This window comes from Lissotriton vulgaris, chromosome 4_1 (assembly GCF_964263255.1).
Source record: "Lissotriton vulgaris chromosome 4_1, aLisVul1.2, whole genome shotgun sequence".
NCBI classification, from domain to species: domain Eukaryota; kingdom Metazoa; phylum Chordata; class Amphibia; order Caudata; family Salamandridae; genus Lissotriton; species Lissotriton vulgaris.
This window is the reverse complement of record NC_141691.1, coordinates 1,118,137,269-1,118,148,580: the sequence shown is the minus strand read 5'-3', so window position 1 is coordinate 1,118,148,580 and position 11,312 is coordinate 1,118,137,269. Positions and strand designations below refer to the sequence as shown.

At 39.3% G+C, this 11,312-nt stretch overlaps 1 protein-coding gene across 1 annotated transcript in view; it reads left to right on the top strand.

The window, feature by feature from the left end:
• The window catches only part of LOC147722959 (dynein axonemal heavy chain 5-like), a 1,378,573-nt gene that overhangs the window by 504,815 nt on the left and 862,446 nt on the right, over positions 1–11,312 (top strand). Inside the window, exon 46 of the mRNA XM_086965349.1 lies at positions 4,243–4,432. Within this exon, the coding sequence (XP_086821475.1) occupies positions 4,243–4,432 (190 nt within the window). The remainder of the gene's footprint in view (positions 1–4,242; positions 4,433–11,312) is intronic.

The window sequence follows — 11,312 nt, the reverse complement described above, 5'->3', positions numbered from 1 at the left end:
AAATTAGAACACACAGATCACTATTCATGGAAGTGATTTGAAGGTGTCGGCTGACACCTTCCCTGAACATTGCTGCCAAGTTGGATGCGCTATGTGCAATTTTTTTTGCTGTCACACTCCCCCGGTCCTGATGAAGGCCCACCTCTGATGCACATTAATCATCAAAACTCTCCTCTTCCCCTAATCCGGTCTCTTACCTATCCGCTTCCCCCTCCTGAGTAACAAGGTTCTAGCGCTGGGATACCCTCGTGGTGACTACGCGCTCTACAAAACTCTAAAATAAATAAATAAATAAATTAATCAGCACATACGTTAAGGGTCGAAACGTCAACGTTGTTGTCTTAATGAGTCCAAGCAATTCCCTGACTTGAACAGAGAATCTTTTGGTTGGGACATATGCTATGACTTTTGGACTCATATGTTAAATATTGGTTTTGAATGTTATATATGTGATTTATGTCACCCCTGTACAACACCTTGCCACATATCACAAAAAGTCACAAACTGTATCACACAGCCACTGGTTCATTTGCCGTATATGTCTTATGACTATGACAGCCCTCTATTGATTTGTATATACACAAAAAAAACAAGTAAAGAAATGTTGTTGTTTTGGAAGAAATTTGACTTCCTTGCTAGTGTGTTACTTTATAATTTGTGTTACTTTGTAATATGACTAAGACATATTGTTTTTAAGGATTAAGTACCTATTACAAATCAGTTGATATCCCCGACAGAACAACTGTTTTTCTTAGCATACTTACTCAGGTTCTGAGGGTTACTGGGTTACCCCATTATCTTTATTGATTCTAAATTTAGCGCTTTCTAATGAAGCATCTCATACAAACGCAATAAAGTTTGTTCAATACCAACATTATATTCATCTCAACAAATAAATACTCCAGCAATGTGAAATATTAAAAATAAAATCTTTGAAAATGTCACATTAAAAGAGTGTTTCCATTTTAAAATTATAAGTGGTTTTTTGGTGCTGCATTTTAAATAATATTTTAATGTGTATTCAGAAGTATTTTGTGCTTTCTGAAAATTGCACAATGACCAAAGGATTCAAGTGATTTGGAAGAAATAGTTTCTTGCATCTATTGCACTTGACTGGAAAATCAATATGGTGTTCATCAAATATTTTAAATAAAACAACAGAGGAAAGATAGCTCAGCCTTGCACAAGTCCATAAAACCTTATTCAAAGATTTTGAACAATTAGAATCCTATACCAGGAAACACTAAGGGTAATTGTGATTTCCAAGTCTCTTCATGAACTCAAGTTGCAGTTTACAATGTTGCATCTTGACACCGTGATTTATACTACAGAAATAGTCTGGCTGTTTGCATTGTGAGGCAACGAGAATTCATATTTAGGTTGTAATTAATATGCCAGAGGAAATCAAATTGAGCAGTACTTCTAAAGACTAGTTTATGTGGGACTGGAAGTCAATATGACATTGTTTTCTAAACTTAGATTTTCAGTTTCCATTGTTCTAGCAGGACTTTGATTGTCACAGAAATGGTTTTAATCCAATTGACTAGCCTTGTCTGTGTAAGTAACATTTATGGTGTACATCATTAACAATGATGGTCTGCAGTGTAATTGATACTCCCACAGCACCAGATGTAAGTTTTTTCAGATAGCTATAAATGTTTATTCTGTCCCAGATGGACAGTCTGTCAGAGGTAGCCCAATGGTAAAAGCTGAACTGGCTAAAGCTCGATCCGTCAATACGTGGGCATACTTGAGTAGGGGATCAAAGAGTCATCATTTGCTGGAAAGGTGTGTCCTGGGGAACATCCTTTACCTTGCAGTCACAACATCAACCTGCCTTTACCTCAACTGCGATGATATCACGTGCTCCATTACCACATAAGTCACCACAATCACTTGCCTTTAGGGGGCACATTGTTGTGCTGGTGTTCGATTTCGGAACAAGCTACCAGCAGACATCAGAGACACCAGCTTCCTGAACACCTTCAGGAAGACTCTCAAGACCTGGCTCTTCGGCTAGACAGATCTCTGAACGCCCCACCCCCCCTTAGCGCCTTGAGACCCTCACGGGTGAGTAGCGTGCTTATCATACCCCTGATTGATTTTTAAGTCCAACACCTTCCCTACTGCTGCGTAGACTGTAGTTGGAATAAAGATTTGAACTATTCCACAGTCCAGCGCCCCCTAAAGCAAGTTGTTGTAATATTGACTTGCGTGGCGAAGTAACAAGTGGTAACGTCGCAGTCGGGGTAGTGAATGCGTTGTAAAGACATGTGGGGTAATGTATCCTGGGTATCGTCATACAACTGTGCGTGTTACCTACACGATTTGGTGTCATAAGTGATGCCGCCTTGTCATGGGATAGCCAGTCTTCAGTTGGGCCCAGGTAGAGTTCTACATGTAGTTTCAAACTCATTTCGATTTCACAAAGGAAACAAATGAGAGGATGTGGCTTAACGGCTAGAGAGGCCAACCTTGATGCTGGGGAACCAGGTTCGAGCCTGGCAAGAGGCTCAAGGATCCTGTGATTCTGGGCATATAACTCAATCTCCTGTCAGTAATACAACTGGGTGTTCATGTAAAGCGTTCTGATACCTTTGGGTCGAGTATATAAAACTGAACAAAAAAAACTAAAAAGAACATAAAATCAGCAGACATTTAAAAACAATTCACACCGTTACAAAGAAAACAGCAAAAACAACTGCAACACTCTCAGTTAAAGGCCATAGATTACAAACCATACAAACCAAACACTAAAAACTGATCAGCCCTCTCACCAATTTTAATAGTGGTGGAAGAAAAAAAATTAGGGAACTTTCTAGTTGCCATAAGCCCAGTCCCTTTCACCTACATTTTCACTTACTAATACTTACAAAAAGGAGTCCTCTTGAGCATGTCACAATTACTGGGTACTGCCTGACCCAAACTTTGCCCATGACCACTAAAATTAATTTCCATCCACTGGTCTTACTGACATGAAGTCAATGGTCCAGTGTACTGTTTTTCTTCTTGGCGCAGCATTAGGCATATAAATAAACAATTTAAATGAATACTTACTATAATGTGTCTTCTACACACAATCAAATCAAGCTTTATCCGGATCATACATAATGTCCATAAAAGCCTACTATAAAAAATACAATAAAATCCAATTATAAACAAACATTTCAATAGTCAACATTTTAACATTTTAAAATGAGCATAATCATTATTCAATTATACATTTCATAGAGAAATATACAATTCTTCTCCAGTCTCATCCCCAGTTATAGCCTTAGATTGTTCTAGATGTCTGTTGCAACCAAGGCTATGTTTAATATCTGTCTGCGTGAAATTCCACAAGCGTGGCGTGAGGAGTGTTTTGAAATTGCATTGGTCTCAGAGTAGATAAAAGATGCACCCTACAATGCTGCATGTGGTCCAAAGGTCTGAAATCTTAAGACTCTTATAGCTGTGATTGCCCAGTGGTTGACATTTTGCTTATTTTTCAAACTTGTTAGGGTAGGAATTTCTGCCAGTATCAGACTTCCTATGTTTGAGATGTATCTGTCATAGTGCTCTGCAGAGGCCTAGTATCTCAATTATCCATGGATCCTTTATTTGATTAAAGTTCACATAGTCTTTAAATATTATGTAAGATGGGGGCACAATATCTGTGTCATTGCTTCAGTCATCTTTCCTCAATCAATTTGTTCACATGTCTGCCAATCTAGATAATGTTTGGTGTTCATTTCATTCAGTATAAATCAAGGGAGAGTCTAAGAAGAACTCATTCTGTAAAATGAGTTCTTCATATAATTTGGCCTCTCCTCACCACCACACTCTCACCAATTTATTTGCAACAGAGTGTTTGTATGATGTATTCTTCTTTAGGTTGATAACATAAGACTTATGCAGATGCTAGCCACAGACTAATAACTGGACATTGGTTAGTATAACATAGCTACTGGAAGTTAAAATGCGATTTGGAGTATGTGCTCGTGTACCTGAAAAAGTGGCATATCACGTTACATTTTGCACACATATTGACTTTCTTGGTACAACAACTTTAAGGTGAAGATGTACTTTATTTCTGAAAAGTACTACAGTTTTACATTGATGTGAGTCATTACCTTGTCACTTTACATAATTCCACTTGTCAATACAATTAGCAGTAATTCCCTAATGGGAGTGTCCATTTTTACCCATATAATTGAAGGGTTTTAACCCGCCTTCTTTTATTCTTCTTCTTTGACAATGCAGGTGGACGAAGACGAGCCATTGTTCATGAGCCTGATCAATGACTTGTTCCCGGGGATCACCCTTGATAAAGCTGGGTACCCTGATCTGGAGTCCGCCATTGAAAAGCAGACTGATGAAGCAGGACTTATCAATCACCCACCCTGGATTCTCAAACTCATCCAGCTGTACGAAACCCAACGAGTTAGACATGGTAAGTACACCACTCGAGTAGTGTAAAGTTCTGTGATGACCGGAGGGAGGTTTATGTGCAGCTATTACCTTAAAGGGATCAAGGCTTTTGCGCTTGTATTTTTTTATGTCATTGAACTGGGTTGAGATGAATTGGCAGATAAAAATATGTGTGTAAATTTTGTTTAATATTCTGTTTATTGACATTGTTAAGTGTGGAGGGTGGGCTGAACACACAAGAGGGGAAGTCTCAAGTGTGTTATACTGCCATTTTCCTCCCTCAACATTGGAAATAAACACCATATTAGACTCTGCACATCAGCATATATGGTTCATGGCTTGACAATTCTAGGACTGGTGTTAACTAAGCCCTTTTGATTTTAATAAAATTATATATACATAGTATACTTTCAGGGTCTTTCATCTAGTCATCTGCAACCGTTAGTGAGCTGTTGTGCCTTTTCAATGTTCTTCCAACCACTAAAGCATATCACGTGGGGCAATTGGTCAGCTCATTTCAGCCATTAATTAATTTGAGTGTTGAGTGACAGCATTCCTCCCTTTCACAAGGAGTACATCTGAGCACAAATTAGTTCCCCTTTATTGACAGGTCTCAATGACAATGTGCATTTTTTAAATTGAAAAGCATTTATGTTTTAGCCACTGATTTTGCTATATTGGTGAGTGTGCCACAGCTCCCCCAGCAATTAAGTTGACAAAGTCTGGATAAAACAAGCATTGGAAAAGCCAATAAATGGCTGGCAGCGAAGGCCAGACCTATTGGATTCGCCAGTGCTTGTTTGTCCTTTTTTTTATAAAAAAAAAAGGGTATTTAGCCAAAACATAAATGCAAGGGGTTACATCTGCGCAGTTAGGTAAAAATCACATTAATGAAACTATGTAACTATAAGGAGGGTTAACTCCCTGTATAAACCTTAGAAAAATCGGAAGAAGTGGAACTCAATAGACCATCAAAATATATAAAACATTACCAAAACAAATCAACTTGCAGTAGACATGCTCACTGTTAGCCTTAAGACTAAAGTAGTCCTTGAGCTGAAAAAAAGAAGAAAAGAAAAGAATAGAAAAGAGCAAATACATTTAGATCAGTGATCAACTTTAAACATTATTTCTTTAGAAATGTTTTATTATTCAATTTTTACAAATATTAAAAACAATGGGTGCATATATTTACACTTAACTACTTCATATATAAAATATTATCCACAATCATAAAAACACAGTTGATCAGGACCGGACTGGCCAAAGCGGGCACCGGCGTTTCCCTGGTAGTCCGCTAGGGTGAGGGCAGGTTTTGTTACCGGGGGTCGGCAATATCAGGCCCCTGTAACAAAATCGGCCGAAACCGGCCTCGCAAACTGCTCGGCTGCACTCCCCCTCTCCCCGAAAAGGGGGGGGGGGGGAGTTGAGCAGTTTGCCAGGGCCGGTTTCTGTTCCCAGTCCTGCCCTGTAGTAGATGAATTCACAAAAATCTCATGATCATTTAAAAGATCCAGAAAATGGAAAAATCAATAAGAATAAAAGTTCCTTCGGGTATAATGTGCTCAAATTAAGTTTATCTGTAGATGCAGAGTTTTGGTGAAACCGTCAAATTATCATCACCTTCTTCATGACAATTATTGATTTGTTCCATTATGATCACTATAAAACAGAAAAATGATCTATTTTCTAATATCTTTGTATTTGCAGTGGCTCATTCTTAAAGGACTTCCTATATTAACAACATTCTATGGTTAATAACTCTTTTTTCCAATGTATTAAAAAAGCAAATTACAATTATTAATACAATTAAAAGATTGTTCTGTATTTGACTCCTAATGCATTTGCATACTTATAATCTCTTTACATTTAGAGAACACATCTAAATATTTTATCTTATTCAAACAACTAGAAATCTATTAATCATTGGTCCAATTCTCCCGTTTTAGAAAGGTATACTGGTTAAACCTGGACTACCTTCTAGGAGAATACTCTAAAATAAATATATAGGTGGAACCCAAAGAAGGCTTTTGTAGGGCAGATTTGATGTCGATCAAGATGATACAATCTATCTAGTAGTGCTGAATCATAATAAAATCCTCCACTTATTACACCTTATCACAGCTGCGTATTAATCATGGCGTGCAAAGGGTTCTTAAAATAAGGCAAAACCTCAAATAAGATATAATAATTGAAGTATTTGAGATAGTATATATTAATTAATAATGCAAAGTACTTACTTTAAAAAAAATATTATCAAAGTGTATTGAAGGAGGATCCGTGGTAAATTCAGACATAACTTAAGGCGTATTGCATAAAGCCTGAAAGAATAAAAGTAAGTCAGAATCTTCACTACTCTGTATCTGCTAAATGCAACCACTTATACATATTTTATCGTAGGACACACCTTTTGATGCACGATCTAATTAGACTCATGTTGGCAATTTTAGTTCCAACTCCATAGAGTGTGAGGACATTAATAATTCGATGTGTATTGTTTTTTTTTTGGGACCATATAGTGAAAGAGAAAATTAATTGAACTAAATGAACATAGTTGCTCTCTGCACTCTATGGAGTTGGAACTATAATTGCCAACACAAGTCTAATTAGATCATGCATCAAAAGGTGAGTACTATGATGCAATATTTAGTGCATACCCTAGACTCCTTACTGGTTGGAGCCGCAAATGTTTTATCATAGGAAATTGAGCTTATGGAGCCACTTCCTTTACTCATTCAGCCGGCAGTGCCCGAGGCTGTTGAGCCACATGCCACTCCCAAAAACTCTGTGCCTGTGCTTGCTTTACTGGCCTATATGGACTTCCCCGTAGCTAACAACTCTATAGTTGAGCTGGTAGTTAAAAGGAAGAGGCCTGGAGGGAGCAGAAACTGAAGACTTGGAGGGCGCCTATAGCAAAAAAACCTGTCTTAGACCCCACGGTTGCGACATCGTCACACCCGGGAAAAAACTCGGGGGGGGGGGGGGTTTGCTGGGACAACTTTAGGAAAATGGAGAAGGTAGTCCTTAAACTGTTTGAGCCACTGAAAAGTAGATTGGGGCATATCGAGGAGAAACCGGATCTCCTCATCAATGGGCCTGTATCAGGTCAAGTACCAGGGTCCTTGGTGAACCCAGATAGGAAGAACAAGGACCTAAAGTAAGGAAATCATACATACCTTCTAAACCCCCAGATGCTATCAAACATTCCCTATTACATCCCTCCCACACCTCCTATAACGTTGCAGACTTGTGTAAATAGTAGCACCCAGGGGAGCAATAGTATATCTGCCCATGGAGCTCAGGCAAACCCACAAACAATAGGTTTAAGGAAGAGACAGGTGGTGGAGACTTCACATAGTTAAGGCCCTTCCCAGGCTGGAATAGCAGTCTCAAACCCTAGGTCTTCCCCAGGCAGCTTGCTGTATGTTCTGGTCTTGGTCGACGTACCCCCACTGACAAGGGGCCAGAGGGAATCAACAGACCAGCTAATGGCTAAAGCCCTTCACTGGCTTAGTACTCACGACAAAGGATTTGGTCCCTGGGGCAATAGACTGGACACGCATATCATTATAGAAAGGAGGGTAGGATGGATGGGTCCTTCTGTCAAAGTGGTAAATCGTGACTGTGTGGTGTTCATTTTAATAACCTGTATGTGGTATGACATCTGTTATGTGCTTGTACAAATGCTCCCCCCCCTTAGATCACAGATCACTGTCTCCCAACTAGCAGCATTTTATAGACTAAATCCGCAATTGTACCCACTCAACCCAAGAGCCTTAGACGTTTCATCATGCCCGCCCAAACCTGTGACACAAGTCTCCACTAGCCCCCATAGATTGGATATGTAGTTTGAGTCATCAAATCTATTTACGCCTTTGGTTGACCTTGAGTCCTGTGATTGTCTACTTAAGGGGGGCGTAACTGGTATTTTGAATAGTACTAATGAGATGGCAACCACCCCAGCAGCACTGGCGCCTGCGAGCCATGCGAAAATATCTAAGGAGGGTGAGACTGATAATGTAATCAGCCACTATGAGAGAACATGTGATGGAGGAGCTCTGGCCGCTGTGGGTGGGTCGGGATACCAAGAGTGCTTGGTACTAATAGCTCCTTGGAATGTTGCGGGTATTTCTACTAGGCAGGCTTTAATTGAGTGGACATTAATTTGGCAGGCCAGAGACATACTATGTTTTCATGAGACATGGGCAACAGATCCAATATAGGGTGTATTCAGAGGTACTAAGGCAGGCAGAGGCTGGATGTAAGGAGAGTATCATCCAAATAGAAGGTAGGAGAGAGAATTATCCCTAGCTATAAATCAAGTTAATTTTCAATCCGGGTGTTTTTTGGAAATATTGAGATAGGATACTATCTGGGGAACTGTAAAGAGTAGAAAAGAAAGGGTCAAAGTTGAGTACATGTGGGCAGGAATAATTGATTATTGTGTCTTAGGTTGAAATTGTTTGACTGTGTACATTTTTTCCAAATATGGGGTAATACGTTATGTGGTATGTTCATCTAGCAGGTTGTTAGGTTTGTCTGCTGTGATTTTAAGGTGAGGACAATGCCTGGGGTTTGCTTTAATTGTTCTGCTATATGTTTGTGCATGGGTGGCATGTTTCTTCGGTGAAGTGGATCTCCATGATATTAGTGGTTGTTTGTACGGGCATTCTGCTGATTTACCACTTCCTTGATCTCAGTGGGTGCTGGAGGGTATCTATCTGTATTCAGAAAATGAGAATGTGTGGATTCTGTGATGGATCACACTAGGAATAACCAGATCTTAACCACCCTTCTGAACTTTAAGTGATTTTCAGTGGCTCTGAGTTTTGCAGATAGGGACGTGTATAGTTTTGCAACTTGAATAACGAAATCAGTGCTGCCAATGGTTTACTTCCTAGAAGCTGGAAATATAATGTATAGTGCCAGTGTGAAACATAACTTCCTGGTTTGGAAATATTTTGTGATGTTTGCTTGAATGAATTTTGTTCATTTGCTGTTAATAGCTCTGTGTGTGAAGCAGAGTAGTTTGAAATCGTTATTCTTGCAGTGTGGAGCACGTTTAAAGCCTTCGGGACTGGAAAGATGTAGATTCATACATTTACATGCAGACGCAGTCTTGCTGCTGAATTTTGGATTGTATGTAGCCTTTGGATAGTTGAGAGTGGAATGCTGTGCATAGTCAGTTAGTGTAGTCAAGTTTGGAGAGTATGAGTGATGTTGTTGCTTGTACCTTTCGAGGAAATAAAAGATGTGTATAGAAAGTTGATCCTTGTGGAACGCCGGTTTTACATAGTAAGTAAGTAAGTAAGTAAGAGTTTTATTTGTATAATTAATTAAAATCATTGCAATTCGTAAAGGCACTGGTTAAAAATTAAAAAGCACTAATCAAGTTCTAATAAAAACAGTAAGCACATAAGAAAGGGAAAATTAGTTTTGGAAATTAGAGTTCATTCTTGTTCATCTAGTGGTAACAAAAGGTTAATTTCAGACATAATTTTTACAAAGCGAGTAGCCATCTGAAATGAATCGCCCCTCATGCATACTTCTAGTGCTTCTTGGCATGTCCTGATGTTAAGAGAAAGCCAAATCGGACGAAGCCAAAAAGTTTGTTGGACTAATAAACAACTACAAATGCACAAGATATGAATTCGGTTTTCTTCCTCTTGTTTGCAGAAGCGGCATTGTGTGGAGGTAGATTTCTTATATCTTTGACCAAATTTATATGCCATCAGTGGGATTAAGCCAAAACGTAATCTCATTAGTTGGTGTTTTACATGGGGTTTCATAGGCGATGAAAGATAGAGCTGTAGTGTTTTTGGGGCGTAGAGTTTAGAAGCCCAACTACTGCGAAAGAGCTTTAACACTGATTGTGCATCGTGTTCAAAATGAAAGTATTTTTGCTTGTTTAGTCAGAAGTTTGGATTTTGCCTCTATGGGCAACGAAATTGACCATATATCCTGAACCTTTAGTGTTTCCAAGCAAAAGGTCAAGTATTTATTCCAAGATATATCTGGATTGCTAAACAATGACCATATACAGCTCCTTAGTGTGTGAGGACAAGCTTTTTTTGTTTTTAGACTATAAGCAATAAATCTTGCACTCATAATCCAGTGTTGGGAAGACAGGGAAAATTCCTTTCGGATTTGGGCGTGTAAAGTCGAGTTTGGTAGTTGGAACACTCTGCGAAAACATGCTGACTGAGCTCTATCTAGCCAGATGGACATTTTGTCTTTATAGGTTGTGGCACCGAAGGCTATTGTCGGCAGGAATTTTGTGCCTATCAGTCTTATTAATGGGGCAAAATCCAGGGAATGGAGGGCTCTCTTTGTTCTTATGAAAACCCCCTCCAAACTACGAGCCACACCCTGCATTGCGGTTATGTGCGCGGCCGATCTCCCTTTGCGGTCTATCCAGACACCCAGGTATTTATATGCGGTGACTAATTCCAATGCCTTTCCCTCAATGAACCAAGTGCTCTTTCTTGTTTTCGAGGAAGAAACTGTCATCACTTTGGTTTTAGTAGTGTTGATCCCCAGTGTGTTGGTATTGCAATACAAGAAGAGGGAGTCGAATAGTCTTTGAAGTCCCACCTGGGTTTGATCGAGTAAAATAGTGTCGTCAGCATATTGCAAAGTTTGGATTTTTGTTAGTTCAATTCTCGGGGGGAAGGTTCGACAGCGGGCTAGCCATTCAGGGAGGTCTGCAAGATACAATTTGAAGAGTAAGGGTGCAAGGATGCATCCTTGCTTTAGGCCTCTGTTGGTATAGATTTTATTAGTTGATGACCATTTCGAGGTGACTCTTATTTTCACCCAGATATCTTTGTGTAGAGCTATAAGAGCTTTCAGTAAAGGCTGAGGGATGCCCCATTTTGCCAATTTTTCCCAGAGTTTGGGGC